The 21480-nt window shown below is 40.0% G+C and overlaps 2 protein-coding genes across 2 annotated transcripts in view; one reads left to right on the top strand and one right to left on the bottom strand.

The window, feature by feature from the left end:
• The window catches only part of LOC135607917 (protein virilizer homolog), a 28683-nt gene extending 15773 nt beyond the window's left edge, over positions 1 to 12910 (top strand). The window contains exons 18-28 of the mRNA XM_065100142.1: positions 61 to 276; positions 363 to 515; positions 586 to 639; positions 717 to 928; positions 1023 to 1089; positions 4984 to 5303; positions 8973 to 9153; positions 9234 to 10715; positions 10843 to 11676; positions 11778 to 11849; positions 12573 to 12910. Coding sequence (XP_064956214.1) covers positions 61 to 276; positions 363 to 515; positions 586 to 639; positions 717 to 928; positions 1023 to 1089; positions 4984 to 5303; positions 8973 to 9153; positions 9234 to 10715; positions 10843 to 11676; positions 11778 to 11849; positions 12573 to 12593 — 3612 coding nt within the window. The 3' untranslated portion in view covers positions 12594 to 12910. The remainder of the gene's footprint in view (positions 1 to 60; positions 277 to 362; positions 516 to 585; positions 640 to 716; positions 929 to 1022; positions 1090 to 4983; positions 5304 to 8972; positions 9154 to 9233; positions 10716 to 10842; positions 11677 to 11777; positions 11850 to 12572) is intronic.
• A 651-nt stretch (positions 12911 to 13561) lies between these two features.
• On the bottom strand, positions 13562 to 17250 carry LOC135607916 (U-box domain-containing protein 44-like). The gene is made up of 3 exons (XM_065100141.1): positions 15740 to 17250; positions 15353 to 15650; positions 13562 to 15257 (listed from the first exon to the last, which is right to left on the bottom strand). The coding sequence occupies exons 1-3, from the start codon at positions 16931 to 16933 to the stop codon at positions 13657 to 13659; spliced, it is 3093 nt and encodes a 1030-aa protein (XP_064956213.1). The 5' UTR covers positions 16934 to 17250; the 3' UTR covers positions 13562 to 13656.
• Positions 17251 to 21480: the final 4230 nt, after the last annotated feature.

The raw sequence follows: 21480 nt of genomic DNA, 5'->3' as shown, positions 1-21480 counted from the left end.
TATTATTCCCCTTTTGTCATCTAACATTCATTGACTTATATAATCCATCTGCATGTGAAGGGTGATCTATTTCCTGATGAAGGTATCTGGTCGTGGAAAAATGAAATGCCACCATTGAGTGCCCTTAGAACATTAAGTGTTGGAACATTATTAGGTCCTCAAGTAGAAAAAGACGTCAATTGGTACTTGAAGCCGGAACACCTAATGGTGCTGCTTATTCAGTTGACACCGCAACTTGATCGAATTGCACAAATTGCTCTGCATTTTGCCTTTTCTGTATGTTTTTCCTTCTTGTACTACTTTTCCAAGTTTTCTGCCGGCTTGAAATAAGTTTTTATAGTTTAATTGCTGGTTTTCCACAGGCCCTAATGGTTGTACAAGATATGCTTCGGGTTTTCATAATTCGCGTTGCCACTCAAAGAGCAGAATGTGCAGTTGTCCTTTTGCAACCAATGATTTCTTGGATAGATAATCATGTCGATGAAACCTCCCCATCAGAGATGGATATTTTTAAGGTAAAACTTCAATTTTATTTTATTTTAATTGATCAAGACATCCAACAATTTGTCCTTATCTATTGTTCAGGTATATCAGTTGCTTCATTTCATTGCTAGCTTGTTGGAGCATCCCCATGCCAAGGTGACTTCAGTTGCAGTTTCACTTTGTTAGCAGTTATAAGAAAAAAGTATTCTGATCTAGTTGTTTTGAATTTTCAGGCATTATTGCTTAACATGGGAGCTTTAAAAATATTGGGAAAAGTACTTCGGAGATATATCATTGTGTTTAAAACAGATGGAAATCTGATTCTAGAAAGCAGGGTCCCCCCTAGAAATGTTTCCTTGCTTATCTGGAGTCTTCCTGTATTGAAGTCTTTAGCTTTGATTTTTAGTTCACAATCCCCGGTTAAACAAAGTGAATCACCTGAGAGGTCAGGATATGTGGTGCTTTTCTTTTTCTCTTTTTGATGATCCTGTATATTTTGTCTTTCATGAATATAAACTCAATTTGCTTTTAAACTATAGGAAGTTAGATGACATCTGCATTGAAGAAAGTTCCTGTGTTGTCCATCAACTCCTCAAGTTACTGCAGGTAAATTTGGAGTTTTGTGTTCATTTTTTTTATTAGCATTTAGGATTTTTAATGAAAGTATAAGCATAAAAGAAATGTTTCTTTAGAGATTTTACAACATTGAGATTTTTACAACATTTAGATAATGCAAGAGTTCTGTTTCATCATTCTATGTGTAATCTAATCAATGCTATGATGGCCTTGTCAATTTCCTTTGTCCTTCAAGAATTTGTAGATTTGCCACTTTTGGGCCTATTCATGTGTGTAACCCCTGTTTAAATAAAGAATTTGTTTGGAATGATCTTCAGTAATATTGTTCATTGCTCAATCGCATCTTCATCGTACCATTGTATAAATAAAGTTCTACTTTCAGGGAACTTTTCATTAAAGTGAAGCTTCAGTTTGTATTCTTTCTGTTCTTTCTCTACTTTTTCATCCTTATATAACTTTTTTCTTTCTCACTTTGGCTACAAAGAGTCATAGAAAATAAAAATGTTGCCTACTTGAATGCAGTTTTTAGTTATGCATCTTTTGAGGATTGATTAGAAGTTTTAAGGCCAGATTTTAGTGTGATATTGGAGCTTGTTCAAATAATTGGGAGTTTTCTTTCACTAACACTAAACTATCTTGTGTACCATATCCTTATAAATTTGCATTTCTTTCCCAAATTAAATCACGTAAAATCAAACTTTGTGCTAGATTGAAAATCTTGAGGATTGTTGTCATAAGCAAATTGAGGTTCTATGGAGATATGCTTTTGAAATTGAACATAACTCTTAATCTTCTCTAGAACAATCTCATACTCTTATTCTCTTACTTTTATTTGTGGTTTTAAGACCTACTCTATTGATCCAATTTACTCTATGTTTCTTTTTTGTATTATTAGCTATCTTGCATCTTCACCCATGAAGGAGCAGTATGTAGCAAGGATTTTAATTTTGAATGATTCCACCCGTACCGGGCGGTACGTACCGGTCTGCCAGCATACTGGTACGCGGATTGCCTATTACCGGGCGGTACCGTCGATTGGGACTATTTCCGCCCTCGAAATCGATCGGTAACGATCGATTTTGACTGTCACCATTGGCTACCGAGCGGTATTAGTTGAGGGAGAAGGAAGAAGAGGGAGAAAAAGAGGGAGAAGAAAAGGGAGAACCTGGAGATCCGGTACCACTCTCCCTCCATAATTCCGATCGATCGCCGCACTCTCTCGCCGGATGCCGTAAATGAGATGTCGCCTCCTTCTCGTTTGAGGCGACGAGGCCTCGGCGTCGTTGGCGACTTCTCCTTATCCACGCGGGGCACAGGGAGAAGAAATGAGACGATGTCGCTCTTTTTTTATTTTTTAACATATATATATATATAATATTATATATATTATGTATATACACACCAAGCGGTATGCTAGAGTGTACCGCTCAGTACGTTCGTATCGTACCATATCGAATTGAGCTCGATACGCCGGTATGGTACGAAATTGCGAACCTTGGTATGTAGTACATAGCATGGGGTTGCTAATATAGTTGTACCAGAAGGTATATGAATTGAATCAATCAGGAAAGCAAACTAGATAAGACGGAAAAAAAGAGTATGACAAGAAGGTTAATGTATACCTCTTCTTCTTTCTTCGATCTTCTTCTGCTGTTTGAGTTCATTCTCGCACTTTGTTACTGATGCTCTTGTCCTAGTGTTTCCAAGTGAGTCAAGGGATTGCTTTTCATGAAGCTCACATCCTTGGGCTTCAAAGGAATTTGAAGATTTGCTATACAAATGAATTTCTAAAAAGGTTTAGACTGGTTTAAGGGGTCTCTGCTCTGCAATCTATTAGTTATCAGCCCAAAACACCCCAAAATTAATAGAATCTCAACTGGTATAGTTGATATTTAATTGTGTTATTTATTTACTTGAGTCTTTCATGGTATACAATGAGATTTAAGTCCATGCTAACAAGTACATTGAACATTTCTTCTTTTCCATATTATATCTTTCAAATTAACTGCATGCTTATCCTGCATTGTACTATTGATCCTTTGTTCTTCCATCTTTCTGGTGGCCTAGGATCTTCATGTCTTTTTTATTATTTCAATTTTTGGATATTTATTGTATATTCAACATTCTGCTACTGAGATAGAAGAAGGCTGTCCTAGTTGCTCGAGTTATTGTTATCTTTCTCTGAGGTAAAATGCAATGAGTGTAATGAGACTGAGGTCATGCAGCCTGATCTTTCTCACCTTCTATGTAGCTAATACATGTCCCTTTTTTCATTTACTCGAGAAATAGAGAGGGACTGATGTAATGAGCTTGTCTTATAATACCTTGAAGTAAGTACGAAAACACTCTGTCTTGTACCTTTTGAATTTGTGCTGAGGCCACCATTATGATACACAGCTTGCAGTTCCTATTTTTAGTAGAAAACATCATGCCACCTTATATGGTCAATGCATACAATGTTCAAATTCATGCCTATTCAATGAAAGAGATTTCGAGATACTAATGCTGTTAATATAATTTCTAAAATGACACTAAGGTTAAATTGGGAGTTCATATCAAATATTAAAAGACCATTAAGTAATATTTAATGAAGAATGTAGTAATTTATAGCAAGGATTTTAATTTCGAATAATATCGCCCGTATCGGGCGGTACGTGCTGGTCCGCCAGCAGACCGGTACGCAGACCACCCGCTACCGGGCGGTACTGTCGATTGGGGCTATTTATGCTCCGTTACCACCCTAAATCAGTCGTCACCACCCGCTACTGGGTGGTATTAATCGAGGGAGAAGAAAGAAGAGAGAGAAGAAGAGAACCTGGAGATTCGACATCGCTCTCCCTCCTTGTCTGAGGCCATGAGGTCTCGGTGTTGTCGGCGATTTCTCCTCATCCGCGCGGGGAGAAGAATCTTTGGCGACGTTGCGTGGAGAAGAAACCGAGCGTCGTCGAGGCGGCGTTTCTTCTCCCCATGCAGGCAGAAGAAATGAGGTGACAAGGCGATAAGCGTGGGGAGAAGGAAACAGTTTCTTCTCCCCACCTTCTCCCCATGCAGTAAAAAGAGGTGACGTCACCTCATTTTTCTGCTCGCGTGGCCCCCACATGCCAAAAAGGGTGACGAGGCAGTTGCCCTTGTTTCTACTTATGTGTGTGTGTGTACCGCTCGGTATACAGTGCTGTACTGTACCGAGCGAATCTCGAAACTCTGGTATGGTACGAAATTTCAATCCTTGATTTATAGGACATCACATGCATAAGTGATAATTTTTATGCATCCACTTGAAGTGATTCTTATAAAAATGGGATAACATAATACGTTAATATGAAGCTGAGGAACCTTGATAAGTTTGAACAAATGTCTCTTAGAAAATTAAGATGCTAATGTAATATCAATTGACAAGGACTGCTGTGGTCATGATAATGTTAAATTGACATTGCACTGAATTTGCCGATAGCTTGTTTTTTGCAGTGAGTTTATCTCTGAATAAAGTATGTCTAAGTAAAATGCTTGACCAAAGAAAGTCATTGAAAGTTATTTTTGGTAATTCATCTGATCTAATTTGTCTTCTTTTCCCAAGTTATTTTGCTAGTAATGTTATTTTTTAGGACAAATAGTCAAATTTATGAACAGATTCTGACTCAATTAGATACTTGATTATTATGGCATTGATCTACTATGAATTTTTATTTTCTGTCATTCAAGTGCTAATTTCTTGTTTTATATGCCTTTGAAATTCCTTTTGATATGATCAGTTGGTGTTCCAAGCACAACACTGGTAGTTCAAAGTTGGAGCATCTTGTTGGTTGAATAGGGAATCCCTTTTTACAGATTTTGCAGTTCCAGTTATATGCTTGTTTTGTTGATGTCCATGAAACCATTTCAATTTTTTTATCTTTGAACTGTGATCAGTTGTCCTTTTGATTGCAGGTTTTACCAGTTGGAAGGGAGTTGCTATCTTGTCTTGTCACTTTTATGGCAATAGTTACGTGCAATCACGGTAGAAGTGCTCTTGCATTCTTATTTTCACAGATTTCATCTGCTGTTCCTGATGAACAAGAACGAGATGAAAGGACTGGTGATGGTAATAGTTTTGATGAGGTTGATTGGAGATCTTCTCCTCCTTTTCTATGTTGCTTGAAAAACCTTCTGTGGTCATTGGATGCCAACAATTGTACTGTGGCGGATGTGGTTGAAATACTTTATACATTGTCTTTGTGTGCGATGTGCCTCTCCGTTCAGGATGACAAGTAAGTTTCTTTTGTGCTTGTTTCTCTTTTATTTACTATTTTCATTCAGGCTATCAATATCCAAGCAAACAAATTTATTAGTTTCCACATAGTGTCGCAAAATGCAAATAATCATGGCCATGAAGTAATCAGTGTTGTTTTTAGTTTGCTCATGGAGCTTTTTTTTTTTTTCTGTGCAGTCCATATCTGTCTGTTGATTCAAGGCTCCGTAATTTATTTATGAAGTTTGATTGCATATTTGTGTAGCTCTCTTTAAATCAGTCTAGATTGAATCCTGTAGTATATAATCTAATTTGTCCTTATTTTTGGTACTCTTACCTGTTTTTTTTATTTTACCATTTAAACTTTAAAGTGTAACTATTGTTCCTGAATGTGCAGTATGTGTAGTTTAAACTAATATAGTTCCTAGGAACTCATAAGAAGATTGAAAGCTGCATCTGTCCTCAACTCCTCAAGTGTGGTCTTTGTCATTTATAATTATACATGTAGGAAAGGTCTAGGATGTGAGTTGATGCAGCATGTAAAGTAATTGCAGATATTTTAAGACAGTTAAAACCGTATGAACAGAAGTATCCTATACATGGCTTGGAGTTAGCTGAAGCAAAATTTTCTTTAAAATTTGGGTGGAATTTTTTATAAAAAACAATTTATATGTACAAATCACAAAGGTATATTTTTACACAAACGAGATAAACTTGTGGCGAATAAAAAAAGATGGTTGGAACTTGGAACCATGTTTAAAACCTTGGTCCACTACTGATATTGGTCTTCAGTTAGATTGTTACCTATTGTTGTCAACCCGCACCAAGTTGCTACTATCTGGACCTGTTGGTTCCAGTTCCAGACTCCCCCAAACCCTTAAAAACCATGAATTTTAAAATTTTCTGGTTTTAATTTTTGCCTTCCCCAAAGGCCTAAACCTTCTCAAACCTTAACCTTTTTAGTAATTAGTACATCTGCTTTAGTAGTGATTCACTATATGTTTTAAGTCCTATGAACCACAATCACAAATATACAAGTCACTGACTTGTATCATAGTTTAGTATTAGTCGCCTTTAGTACCACTGGCATGAATGTCATGCTACCTGGGGAGGTAGTTTTAGATCTGCAATAGGATATGGTTGAATGTTAATATTATAATTTTGTACAAATTACGAATGATATTGCTCACATGACATTTGATATTAATAGAACTGTATACCATTGCTGAATAAGATTAGCAGTTGTCATGGTATCTTGATCTATAAGTTTGATTTTGATAGTGGCAAGTGGTCTTGCTACCTTTGCTGATGTGGATCCAGTTTTATGTAGTGTATCATGATGGATATTGAGTAGTAGAATTGCCATCATCATCATGCTGCTCTGAGCTGTATCATGCTTCACTTTTGGCAAACCGGAACCAATTGTTGGCATCATGTTATGGCTTAAGAAAAAATCTGTTCTGGTAAATAGGCTACCATCAGGATAAAATTCTGACTTGATTTCAGCTATGCACTCTGTCATCTCTTTGAACCCAAGAACTGTCTTTGCATTGCCCAGCTGCACACATTTTCCATCCACTGTCATCAATATTGTCTGCACTGCTGTCATCATTCTGGACCTCATGGAGTTTGAATCAGAGGGAGAAGTCACGTTTTTCTGTTATAATTCTTGCTCATCAATTACCATTAATCAGAGAGAGTAATTGATCTATCTTCATAACATGCTTTCCTGCCATCCAAAATTGCCTTAAGAACTTGATTTCTTGAGATACCCTAATGCATTTGGCCACCACAACCAATGTAGTCAGAATGGATGTACCATCAGTGGTGTCAATTCTCCAAACAATTCGTGTGCTGCCATGTTGGATTGTTCATATAGAGATTAGTAATCGGATGCAGGTATAAAACTAAAATCTTCACATATGATTAGTGGAATTATGACCTAGTTTTGTGCATATATAGACTATATAGAGATTGAATTAAAAATTTACATTTTACAAGCAACTATAGGTGTTTAATGTTTGTGTCAATCCCATTACACCTACAACTACAATGCTTTAGGAAACCATGCTTATAGGGGTGGCATATCTATAAATTAAAGAGTGGATTGCAAGTGCTATATTATAGATGAAGTGGTATAGATTGCCAAGTCTTGTAATTAAGTTGGATAGGTAAGAGAATGAGAACATGTAGTTTAGAATGTTTAGATTGTCTTGATACTGAAAGGAGGGTGATGGAGGGCCAAAAGAGTTGGAACCCACTACCATTGTTGATATTGCCTGCCTCTTTTTCAAATGGATGGCTAATATTTTGGAGGACTTTATGAGGGACCAGTCACTGCTTTTCATGATCTTAGTTGTTGATCTCATTTTCCTTGATATTTGGTCAGATTTTGGAGCTCATATTTTTCCCAGAAATGATTTTGCACTGTCAATTATTTTTCCCACGGTGAGTTGCCTGCCATTTCTGAGACTACAGAAGAATAAATTCATATAGCTTCCTTCTATTTGTGCAACTGGCCATGTTATAAGACATGTCTGACTTGTTAAACATCTTTGAGATGAGATGGCCTCTTTTCTAAATTATCTGCTGACCTCATTTTCCACCTAATCTTCAGCTTCAGCTCTTAAAGGTGCATAATATGTTGCTATTAAGATCTGAAAGTTATTAAAACACTTTGAAACTTATGCAACGAACACCTCATATACATCAAAACATTCAATCAATGTTGCATTACCACTAGACTCATGACATGCCTGTCATTTATCTTCTGTCTTTCACATATTGCCAAACTCATGGATTGAAAGCACTGCCGTTGTGCTTCATCTCCGGTCCAAAACCCTATCTTTAACTGTGATACTACTGCTTTGAATCCCATTGTCATATGAAATTTTCCATCATATCTTTGGTCATCTACCTAGTTCTTAATAGATTTATGGTTTAGCATTTTCTCAAAGTTTTGGTTAATGTAATGTTGATAGTCATAGCCTATAAGTTCAATTGCTTTTAGTTCGTCTTTAATTATCTTGTGTTTTCATGTTGCTTGTGTTGTGAAATCTTTGGCATCAATTGCTTGAAAGGAACCTCTTGTTGTTCCACAAAGATTGTGATAGGAATTAGGCCACTTTTGTCCTTTTTGAGTGCATATAAGGCATAAGCTATTTTTTCACTGTTATTCTTGGTTCCAATCTTCCTCTATCTTTTTCTATGCTTTTATAACAGAAAAAATGTTGAACTCCCCATCTCCTAGTTTGCAAATCTAGGTCCTTGCGAAACTTTTGACTTGTTTTTACATTTGTAAGCAGATTTATTCTACTTTTTGTCTGAAGTCCTACACCTGCCCAGTGACCTTTATTTGGGTTTTGAATGATTATAATTGTTAAAATAGTGCTAGTTCTATTCTGTTTCAGTGGTTCTGTGGTTGTCTTTGCCTGTTTTATTTATATTCGGTTGCATAACTTTTCAGGTATTTACTGATCTTGATTACAGTATTATGGGGTTGGTGGTTTGGAAGGCAAATTTTTTCTTGTTATAGTTCTTGATCTTTTGGTACTCAACTTTTTCTTTCCTTGCTAGTTTTTTGCTTATTGATTGTTTGTTTTTCTACATCGTAGTGTTTTAAATTTCTAACTAACATATTTATGCAACATTAGATGACTTTTTAAATCGTGTAATTATGCTTCCTTAGGTTGGATGGAGTCTCGATACTGAAATGGCTCTTTGGACTTTCAAATGATGTTAATCATTCTGAAGTTTCTTCAGAGGAGCAGTTAAGGAAAGTGTACAATATAACTGAAAAATTGGAGCAGAGAATCACTAATGATGATGAGAATGTAACTGTAAAAGTAGGGAAGCCAACCTTGTATCAGGTGTGATGAATATAGCTTTGTTTAGCTGGTTCTCTCTCTTTTACTTTGAGATTTGAAACAATGTTCTTCTCTCTCTCCAGGTTAGGGAATCAGTAAAATCGATGTTAGGTTTCCTACAGGATTCTTCCAGTTCATCAACAAAACTGGAAGGCACCACACTAAGTGAAGCCTCAGCTGCCTCCTCTGATATTGTTCAACCTTTGGATAGCACTTCTCAGAATATGCCATCTTTGACTGTAACATTTGTGGATGATGAAGCTGCATTTATGTTGTCGAACTTTTGGAAGTTTGAACAAGATGCTGAGAAAATTGGCTATGACTTTTCAGTTGGAGAATTTGCAGAGAAGCTTACATGGGAATGTCCTGATTCTTCTCTCGATAGACAATTGATGCCAACATCCTCTTCTAAAAGGAAACTGGCATTAGCAGATGGATCTAACAAACGTGCACGCGATAGTCTTGGGCCTGAATCTGTAGGATCTGGTGCATTCTCTCGAGGATTGAATATGCCCAGTGGTCCTTCTGGGCCTACTCGACGGGACACCTTTCGTCAGCGGAAGCCCAACACCAGCAGGCCACCTTCCATGCATGTGGATGATTATGTTGCTAGGGAGAGAAACATTGATGGTGCAAGTAATGGACCAAGTATTGTTGGCTCTTCCCAGCGTGGTATGCCCACTAGCGGTAGACCTCCATCAATTCATGTAGATGAATTTATGGCAAGACAAAAAGAGCGCCAAAACCCCACATTGGCAGCAGTTGGTGATGGATCACAGTTTAAAAATCTAACGCATGCGAGTCCTAATTATTCTGTTAAGCTGGATAAACCACGGCATGTGAAGGCGGATCTTGATGATGATCTTCAAGAGATAAATATTGTCTTTGATGAGGAGTCAGAATCTGATGATAGACTACCGTTCCCTCAACCAGATGAGAATTTGTGCCCTCCTGTTGTCATCGGAGAAAGTTCACCAAGTTTTGTTGTTGGGGAGACTGAAGGTGATGCAGATGATCCTTCTAGGTTTTCTCCATTGAGCACACCTCCAGCAACCAGAGAGGGAAGCATACATATGAATATTCCTGTTAGACAGTTAGCTTCACGGCATGAAGTTCCAGTATTTCAAGATGCAAATGCTTCCTCAGAGAACATTGGAGGCACAGGAGCAGAAAATTCTTCCTGTGAACAATCTGAAGAATCAAAATATGTCTCCCCTAATGCTGGATCAAGGGTTTCTACTATCCATCCCTCAACGAAGCATACAGCATTTCCATCACACACACATAATGCATCTCCTGCTCCATCCTCTGTGCAACCATTGGCTCCATCATCACTTTATCAGAGCAACAGCCCACAGAGAGGTGTTGATGGTTCAGTATCGTCTGGTTCACATGAAAGATTAAATGTTCCAATCAACCAGCCACCTTTGCCCCCAATGCCCCCTCCAGCTTCTGTGTCAGCCCAGACTGCTGAGCCAGCACAAAGCCACTCATTACCATTTTTGAACAGTGCCAGGGATTTACAACCTCCAGTTCCTTCAGGATATCCTCCTCGTTCTTTTGATGTAAGTACTGGTAATGTTTGTCACGGGATCACATCTGATGACCTTTTTTTTGCCACAGCACCTTATTTTAGCTGCATCTTCTGCAATTTCAAATGGAAATGAATGTCATTGCTATTCTTTTTTGCAGCTTCAATCAGATAATCCACCATCAACTAGCAATAGTTCACTCCCAAATGCTCAACCTGGTCTTGATACCAAGTTATCTTGGAATGTGGCATCTGGCAATAGGCTGCATACTGACATCTTCGCTCCTGGCACCTCAGCACGGCCGGTGCCACCACTCCCACCTCTGCCACCACCATTGTCTGCCTCAGTTAATCAGTCACCCACACTATTTTCTGGGTCCCAGGCTCCATTGAGTAATCAGATTAGTAATGTTGGGGCCCAGCCCTCTATTGCTTCCACTCCTTTGAGTAGCACAAATTATGGAATTTTGTCAGCCTCTGGAACTAGCCTTACTTATTCATTACCTCCATTTGCACCACCTTTATTTATTAGCCGACCTAACACTGTACCTGGGACATTTTTCACCTCACCGACATTGCAAAATATTCAGACCCCATCAAGTTTTTCGCAACCTTTTTCAAGTTCTCAATCCTCTTTGCAGTCTATGCTACCCCGTCCACCACCACTACCTCAAGCACAGCTTCCACGTCCTTCTCAGCAGCCTGGACCACCTAATCAACTTTCACAAACACTATCCGATCAAGCAATGTCATTCCAGCAAAACTCTTTTCAAGTACAGGTCAATCAATTGCAGGTGCCCCAGCAGCTTCAGGTTCCCCAATTACAATTTTATTATCAACCACAACAGCAGGAACCTGCTTTGCAACCCTTACAGCCAATGCCTGAGCAAATTCAACAATCCACTCAGAATATCCAAGCTGATAATTCACTTCTGCAGCAAAAAGATTCAGGGATAACTTTACAGCAATATTTTGCCTCTCCTGAAGCCATTCAGGTCTGTATACGTCTGTCATATATAAAGAAGTAATTCTTATTCTAGTTTTCTGCATATTGGGTCATGCTTTAGACACTCTTTTTCTTGTTTTGATTTAACAGTCTTTATTGAGCGACCGGGATAAACTTTGCCAGCTTTTAGAGCAGCATCCAAAGTTAATGCAGATGCTTCAGGTTTGTACATTTCAACTTAACACACTGCTTTTGATTACTAATCAGGTACAGGATCTGCTCTTATATTCAAAACTTGGTTGTTCACTTGGGTATTTAACTGCAAGAGTAGAAGCGGTAATAAGCATAGCATCCCTCATATTTGTCTTTTACCGTGTGCTGGCTGTAAAATGAGTTTGTGGTAGCAGGACTCCTAGAATCTATCAGGAACATTGAATGCGTATCTAATGCAAGATGCAATCACAACCAAGTTAGGATGGTGCTGAGAGCAGTGTAAAATAGGTTTTCAATATCAACAGTAGTGAGGAGTCATGATGTTCAGTGATCTAGATTTTAACAATCATCTTACATTGAGAGACGTGGGAAGATAGAGATCGAGCTAACGAGTCCATTCCTGCTTCAACTAAAGATTGGCTTCCCTACTTGAAGGAGACAAATCCTCCCTATGATTCTCATAGAAATTATCTTTTATAGCTTTACATTGCATTGTTTAAGATGCCTTGATTACTTGTTAGAAGTTATAATATAAGGGGTATTTGTATTAGATCTGCCTTGTTTATATTCAATATGCTTATTTGGATCTATCTAATTGTATACATTCCTAATTTTGTAATGACTTCCTCTGAAGAAACTTTGTTAAATGCATATATGTTTTTGACTCTCTGTGGCTTCATTTATTGGTGTCATCTCAGCTCTCAGTTTGTCCTACATTTTATTGTGGTTCAGGAACGACTAGGCCAACAATAGACACTGCATGGACAAAGAAATGGAACAAACCGTTGTTGCTGGTGAAGAAAACTTGGCAAGTCCACAAAATGGTTGTTGGTTTAGCTCAATACATTCATCAATTTGATTCAATAGAGAGAAAGGGAGAAAAAAAGAGAGAATTTACTGTCTGCAAGGGAACATTGATGTATTTGGAGAAAAAGTTACTCGTGTCCATGTATTTAATATGTACTCTAAAATATGTATACTATCCGCATGGTTGTATCATTTTGTAGGTTGTTTGTTATTGGGAATTCCATATTGGTCCATCTATTGTATCATTTGCGGCTTCATTGTTACTCCTAGGTGTATTCCTCATCTGTTGCTCTCAAGGGCCATCTGACTCCTACTAGGAAGCATGCTTGTTGAAGTGCTCGTGGGAATCCAACACGGCATCGTCAACTTTAGGTATGGAATCATGAACTATGTATGTTACTGATTGAATCATAATGGGGAATATTTGAGTAACTTATGCTGATTTATTTATATCATCGACCTACATGATACGATGACTCTTGTCTGTGGTAGCATTTACTCCTGTTTGATATCTTCTCTTATTCTTACTTGCCCTAATCAACTTGGAGCATGTAAGTTTAAAGTCTGTTTAGAAAGCTAACATTGTTCTGACTTGTTGTAATGTCTGCATTAGTTAGCTTTACAGAAATGATTTTAAGCACATAGTTATCTCTCTGTGCAATGATTCTAGTGGATATCTTATCATTATGAGAATTTGTTTCTTGCTACCTTTCATCGAGTTTATAAAAACAGTGTGTGGATTGCAGATGGTTCAATCCAGCATAGGAAGTTTAGAACATAGATGTTTTTACGTTGTTTAGGGATGACGTTTCTAATAAGATCTGTCTTATCTTATAAAATAATAATTAATATTTCAGCAACAAACCTGTTCTTTAGTCCTGGAGTTTCTTTAGATTTATGGCTATACTCCTATATTGTACACGAAAAAGAAATTAACATATATGGAACAGCATGGACAGTTTACATGTCTTGGAAATCTAATATCAACTGACTGCAGGGTGATAAAGCTTCAGAAATATGAAGACATCTGCGGTATGTCATGCATCTGACTTAGAATCAAAGCAGCCTTCTTTCTCAGCTCCTCCACCTTGAGGAGGTTGATGAGAACCTCCTTGAATCGTGGGGATTGCTGCACTGAGATCTCCGAATGCTTCACGATGCTATGTAACAGGTCGAGAGCCTTTTCCTTGGTGGGCAGAGAAGAGTTGTGCTGCAGAACCCGAAGAATTGCAGCCACCCCCTGGCTCTCTGCTATGGCCATGGAAGCAGAACAGGCCGTTCTCTCTTCCCTGATCAAGGTTTCAAGTGCTACCAGCGCAGCTTCACAGGCAACGGACTCCGCCTCATCCACTATCTGCACCAGCGGCCCCACGGCGCCGGCCTTCACCAGGCAGAACGCGTGGCGGGAGCACGCAGAGCCATGCACGGAACAGAGGCTTTGAGACAGTTCCGAAGAGAAGCCACACCATGACTTCATCCTAAAGATCCACTGCAACTGTGAGACTGGAAAGAACCCATCTTTCTGGTCCTTCAGATCGATGGCCGAGCCCGTCATGGTCTGGTCACTGGAATGGGATAAGTGACACAACGCAATGATCGCCTGCTTCTTGGCAAGCGAGCTGGCTGTCGAGAGGACTCTGATCAGTGAAGTGGAAAGATCGAGCTTGAGGGCTTGTCTCTGGAGCTCTGTCCTTTTGGGTTCTATGCAGCGAAGCAGCGATGCAAGAACATTCTCCAGGAGACAGTTGGTCACCATCGTTGGTTGCCATGGTGTTGGTTCATTCATCGTCACATGGTGGTGGTTGCTGCTGCTCTGTGTAGCACAGATGACTTCATGTATGGCTTTCAGGATCTCCGACCTGTAGAGCATCTCATCGATGTCGGCGTCATCCGATGGAAGCCGACCGATGATTCCAGCTGCTGCTGTTCTCTCCTCCATGTCAGGCGAGCTGGTGAATACATTTACGAGGGTGTTGACAGCACCTTCTTTCTCAGGAGATGGTGGCAGAGGAACTCCTCCCGGATGCTCTTCAGCGATGCTGTGTATTAGCCTTAGCACCTGCAGCCTCACCCCGCTACGGTGATCTCCCGAAAGGGTGGAGAAGAGGCGACTAATCATGCTCTGATCACACCGCATCAGGTCCCGTGCATCACTGGATTTCGTCGCCATCAAGACGAGCAAGCGCAAGCAGGAACATTTGGTCTGAGGAGAGGAAGCGGATGCGGCGTGGAGGAAGACATGGATGTTGTGGAGAGAGTGCAGCTCCTGCAAGCTTGGATTGTTGCAGTAGTCTTGAGGCTGGCTGGCGCCCACGAGCGATATCAGGATCTCAACAGCGTCCTGCTTCCACTGTGGCTCGGATGTAGTAGAGTGCACGAGGCCAAGCAATGCCGGGATGATGTCCCTATCCAACACCAGCTTCTGTACCACTCCAGGAAAGGCCGTCAACCTTTTGATGCAGCCGAGGCATGCGGGCTTGCACACGCATGAGTAGAGCGATTTGGTCAGCGTGCCGATGAACTGCTCGCTCTCGAAGTGTCTCGCGGTGTTCTCCAGGAGCTGCATCCCTGTCAGTGCTGTGGCCATCTGCGCTCTGCCCTCCGTGTTGACTGAGATGTGAAGCACAAGAAACGAATCAAATCAGTCAAACCATCAAGCGAGCTACTCCAGTTGATGTGCTTCATCTGCAACGCTGCGTGCTCACCTTGTTGGAATGAGGTGAGAAAAGGTCGAACGTGTCCAGCTCGCGCCATCTGTATGACAAAATGCGTCTTTGACGATAGCCTGCTTAACACATGCAGGGCTTTCTCCGAGATAGCAGGGACAGAGTTCTGAGCGAGAGAGACCAAGGAGGGGATGCAATCCTTGGCGTTCCCAATTAGATCTGCGAACTTCTCGTTCTCAGACAAATCCAGTAGCACCTGCAGAGCTTCGGGTTCGGTTTCGCCCCTGCAGAACATCTTCACGATGCACCGCACAGCTCCTGCTGCAGCAATGGCTTCCTGCATCAAAGAATAGCAAGTCAACCCACACAGGAAGAAGGAAAAGTAAAGGAGATGTCTTGATGAAAAGAGTTCCGTTTGCTCCTTGCCTTGTTTTCCGCGGAGTGATTGGCCAAGTAGCAGAGGCACTTCAGAGTTGATTTGGAATTCACCGCATTGTTCTTCAACATGGTTACTAGTTTTGTAACAGGATTTAGCTGGGAGATTTCCGCGATATAACCGGGCACCTCCATTGCTGCAAGCAGAGTCTCCAGAGCTTGGTTGAGCGTATCGGGTTCGCTCGAGGCTAAGTCGGACATTGCATTCTGCAGCTTAATCGTCAAGCTCCTTTTCTGCCATTCCTGAATGGAATTCTGAAGCGAAATGTTTCGGGTTAGCTCCTGGGAAGATAGCAGCTCTCCACAGGTCGGGCATGTTCTCTGTCCCAGCTCGAAGTATTCAAGGATGGCTTTTCTCTCGAAGCTGTGTCCACAAACAACGGCGACCGGGTCTTGCATCAGCTCGCCGCTGATTGGGCATGTGAAGGATCCGATGAAGTTATCTGACGTCGGGGGTGTGGCGCCTTCGCCTCTTGGGATGGGGATCATCTCTGTTCTGCTCAACAGGTGTATCAGTTGCGCGAGCTGCAGGGCTTCAGCGTGCTGCTTCCTGGCCTCCATTTCTTCCTTCTCCTGCTTCAGAAGGGCCATTTCTCGTCCAAGTGAAGCACTTGTGGTGGCACCGATCGCGTCCGATATCTGGTGCAGGAGCCTCGACGTGTAGTCCCTGCTCCTCCCATCCTCCGCCGCCGAATTCGCTATCTCCGTAACGATGGCCTCGGTTGCCGCTGCCGATTTGAACTCCACGGATTCTAGACCGTGGACTATCTCCTCCGCCTTGGACTTCAATCGCAAGGTGGAGTCCAGGTTCCCCAAGCTGAGGCTTTCGATGGCTCTACATATCTCGTGAGCCGACCGCTGCAGCTTGGACAGCACGTCGCGGCAAACGAGCAGCCGAGACAGCCGACTCCTTGCGCCGTAGGTCTTTAGGGTTTCTCTGACCTTATTGATTTCAGCCTCCAATTGCTGCAGCGCCGCCGTCGTCGTTCCCCACTCCGGCGTCCTCTCCACCCTCCTGGCCGTCAGTTCTCGGACGAGCGCATGGAGCAGGCCCATGTACTCGGAGAACCTCCGGAAGCTCTCCTGCTCGAGATCAACGTGCCTCGCATCGGCGCAGAACAGCATGACAGAATCCGCCACTCGTTTCAGTAGCTCATCCCTCGCCCCGAATCCCATGATATCCATGCCGACCTCCGGACGCTTCGACTGGATTGTTCCTCAGAGAAGAGGGATGGGCGCTTGCATAGGCAGAGTTAGGAGGAGGAGAACACTTGGGCGGTAGTTTCAGAGTAGGCGTAGTGAGATGGATTGGGGATGCGGACGCCTCTCTCCACGCGGTTAGGTGCCGTAGGCCGTGAGCTAATGGTTTGCTGGGAGGAATCTGCCGGAGAAGGACCTCGTCATTTCGTCGAATGTCACGCGGACGAGAGGGAGACCTTCCGCTTATTTTCCCTCTTCCGGTCGCGGTTGGTTGCGCGTATGCGTCCACTTCTTGAGCGAGGCATCACGGTGATCCCACCCGTTGATATCTCGTGCCGAGACTTAGTCTTGATATCTTAGCCGTTCATATTAATGCAACAATTTTTCTCTCCAAACAAAAGATAAAATTGCATCATATATATATATATATATATATATAGATGCAAAGCTAAGCTTACATATAATTTTAGTGGCAATTCTATCTCTAAACAACAATGTGAAACCAATCCCTTCTCATAGAAAAAGCACATCACATCATTCAGACAACATACAAACTCTTCTCTCAGTCAGACTCCGTTCACTTAGTCCTCCTCTCTCTTAGTCAGTTCAGTGTATCCTCTCTCTCTCTGTCTCTCTCTCTCTCTCTCATAAGAAGGAAAAGTTCAATATCATTTTGACCTCATGGAGTTATGTAAGCGTTCACATAGGCTATTTCTCAAGTGGTTGACCTTGACTTGTCTCGAGGAAAATTGTCAATGCATATATCTTCGCTAGCAAGTAAACCTTCCCTCGCTTGTCAAAAGCGTTGCTCTTTTAAAACAATAAAAGGACTACAAAAAGTCAAGTCTACCACGCGGTTGACTTTCGTAAAGTGCCAAAGATGTGGTATGGAGCTCAGCATCTGTGGAATTCGACCCAAGTGACATGCAACGAGACACTGACTTTAGTTCCAAGTCGATAACGAGGGATCAATTGAGATTTTTTTATAGGGTATAATGTTTGTTAGATCGGAAGAGTTTTGGTGTTTCAAGAAACTTTTATGATCGATTAGGAATCGGTGGCTATAAATTTTGTATATAGTTTTTTAGATTATAACTTATTATCGTAGCACTAAAATCGTGTTAGTGAGGTAAGAAAGCAAAACAAAAAAAAATTAGATACATTGAAGCTGATGTTTTGCGATGAAGAACTGATTATGATATCCATGATCCAAATTATCGGCATGTTTTCCATGACATAGTTCAGTCATAAACTTTTATGCTTTATTGGTAAAAACTATGACCATTGATTTTTGGATATCGTGCATAAAGGTTTTGTATATGAATCCAAAATAATGTGATCATAAATGGTACGTATTAAAAAAGTTTTAATATAATTATTATTTAATAAGATTATTTAGTCGGAATCAATAGCTCACAAATCCGTTAGATCTCCCTTACTTTCAGATGTGCCTTTTAGAACTCATATGTTTGGATATGACAAAATCATATGGGTATGTTCATCGTCAAAAACGGATAATTCCTCACGAACCTACAAGCCACACCAATTGCCAACCGACCAAATGATCTCTTATCATTATAAATTCAAAATTTGCATGTCCGATGAGAATTCATTTTGATCAAATCGAGAATTTATTTCGTACATATCTTAGGTTGGTGCGGCATTAAGATGAAGATAGGATCCCAGCTGAGATTCTATAAAACTGTATGATGTATTTGTACGATAAATTGTGTAGGAAAATCTAGAGGCGACATCATATGCGCAGCGGTAGAACAGAAAATAAAAATCCTCAAATTTCCCATAAATTATGTTTGTCATCGTACGAAGATTGGTATACAAAATTCATAAAACTAATAAGTACGTATATGAAAAATTATATCACCTAGGGAGATCGTATATCTTTGAATCTCTACATATATATAAGAGTGGGTAAAAGAGGTCAATCGTTCTCCTCTCTAGCGGTGGACCACACAGTAGAGCTACGACAATCCTCCTCGAATCTCCAGGTCTACTATTTGAGGAGGAGAAAGGGAGAGGAGAATAGGAAGTGACAACCAAGAGAAGCTCTAGCATATGAACCTTTAGTTTCCTCCTAATTATAGAGTCCTCTGTTAACTTAACCCTATTAGATCTTGCCCTATTGGGTATTGGATCTCCATCCAACTATCCAAGCCTCGTAGATTAGTGAATCTCTATCGAATAATCTCTCATTTAATCTTATTGGATCTCATTCATATGATCCAATAATTCAGTGGCTTATTGGATATCCAATAAGATATGAGCTCCAACGGATATCTTATATCCGATAGATATGCAATGTCTATCATATGTATCTGACCCTCTAGGCCCAATATCGAGATAGTCATGAATCATACTGGTTAGAACTCCTTCTTGTTTGGTAAATTATTATCACAATAATAATTTACTCTTCTCATTGACTACGAACGTACTATGCCACTATGCCGTAGTCCCTAGACTATACAAGGGAATTCAATCCATTGGACTTCTCTATCCTCAGTTACCCTATACCTATAGTCCCTCATCCATCTAATATCTCAAAGATTGTATACCAGGCATGGTACTGTCAAGCCCATATAGTTTTTACTCGAGTCTCACTATAATCAGATTCTCCCGGAAAACTCTCTCTCAATTCGAATGACCATAGCGAGTGATTTGTCTTAGCAAGAATACATTAGATATTCTTTTTATGACACTGAGGGTAGATGGTCCTCTATCGACATTTAATAGCCCTCATAAGATTGGCTACCACCCTCGATGACTAGTTGTGTTAGATCTAGAACCTCTAGACCTATAAGTTCGATATCTAAGAGTGGAGTACTCATACATCATATCCTTGGTGTCTTAAGTCTAAGAACCAAATACATCATTGGGACTATAGAATCTCTGTTTGATAATAAGGCATCATCAACCATCCAGCATTTCGTAAGCAGATCAATTAGTGAACTTATTCTTCAATAAGCACATGTACTGTACCCCCTAGTATCCCTACATGAGCAACTATGAGACTAGTTGCATCTATCATATGGACGGGTATACAACACACTAGTCAGCACACTAGTCTATCCGGTTATCTCGATGTCCCTCTCGAGTAACCTATGACTAGGATTATTTAGGATCTATGTTTAAAAGCAAATCGGTCTCATTATCGTGATCACAATCCGATTCCTATTGCACAGATCCATGGACATCACAATATATTCATGCATATATGCAACAAACAATATAAAGTGATAAAAAATTAAAATATAATAAGTAAAAAAAGAAAGCGTATCATATCATACGTGTCATCACTCACATGATTGGCTTGCAGGGCACTAGCAATCTTGTGTCCAAGTCTCTACACTGAGTTATTGAGATGAAATTCTTTTGGAATTCAATGCCAATGATCGCATTTATAATCTCCTATTTCACTTGGATCTTAAGAGTGAATACTTCTTCTCAAACTTTTGATTAGAGGGTTGTATTTGAGTCTATAACCTTTTGCTCGAGTGCGAAACAGGTGCTAGTTCAGTGTGATCATCTCTTATGATCGTGATCGCTTTACATCAATTTCGATTATTTTTCTTTCACTTATTCATGAAGAGTTTGGAAAGATCCTTTTAGTACTTCTCGCATGTATGACCTATAATCTTTCGGTGATCACAAACAAATTGTGTCCAGACAATACATCGATACTCTCGATAGGTAGAATTTGGGAAGTAAATAGTCAGTATTGTGGACTTCTCACAATAGTTATACGAAGCTTTGGGTTGCGGGAACATGAGGAAGAAGTTTGTGACCGAAAGAAGTTGGCCATTAATTTTGGGATATCGTGGATAAAGGTTTTGAATATGAATCCTTTCAATAAAATAATACGAGCATAAATGATACTTGTTATAAAATCTTTTAGTATAATTACTATTTAATAAGATCATTTAGTTTTACATTAGTTATGGGAATCAATGACTCGTAAGTCCGTTCAGACGTCTTTTATAGCTCACATGTTCCGAAATGATAAAATCATATGAGTACGTCCATCGTCCAAAACAAATAATTCCTCACGAGCCTACGAGCCACATTAATGATCGACCGATCAAACAATTTTTTATCACTATTAATTTAAAATTTATATGTCCAACAAAAATTCATTTTAATCCAATCGAGAATTTGTTTATGTATATCTTAGATTGGTGTGGCGTTAAGGTGAAGATAGGATCCCACCTGAGATTCTATAAAACTGCAATGTATGTGTACTATAAAATCTCCAAAAATACATAAGTTAATTTTTCGTGTAGAGGATTTATTCTTGTGTCAAATTTGTATAAGTGTGATTGCATGATGATAAGCTAGAAAGTTTACATGAGATATTTTTTTTATAATAAAGTATGAGATCATTGTATTCAAGATTATAGTAAAAATCGAAAATGATTACATGTTCTATGCAACCGTAAGTGTGATCACATATAATCACACCTAGATGATATAGGATAACAATTATTAAATATAAATTTAATAATTAATATTTCGTCCCA

Source organism: Musa acuminata, chromosome BXJ2-3 (genome assembly GCF_036884655.1).
Source record: "Musa acuminata AAA Group cultivar baxijiao chromosome BXJ2-3, Cavendish_Baxijiao_AAA, whole genome shotgun sequence".
Lineage (NCBI taxonomy): Eukaryota > Viridiplantae > Streptophyta > Magnoliopsida > Zingiberales > Musaceae > Musa > Musa acuminata.
Note: the sequence above shows the minus strand (reverse complement) of the source record. Positions and strands in the feature narration are given on the sequence as shown.

Bases quoted from the DNA above. Each gene is read 5' to 3' on its own strand.
- LOC135607916 (XM_065100141.1), bottom strand. From the start codon at position 16,933: ATGGATATCATGGGATTCGGGGCGAGGGATGAGCTACTGAAACGAGTG. The intron at 15,651-15,739 runs GCAAGGAGCAAA...TCTTTGATGCAG, and splicing joins ATCACTCCGCGGAAAACAAG to GAAGCCATTGCTGCAGCAGG. The intron at 15,258-15,352 runs GTGAGCACGCAG...TTCACATCTCAG, and splicing joins TCTCACCTCATTCCAACAAG to TCAACACGGAGGGCAGAGCG.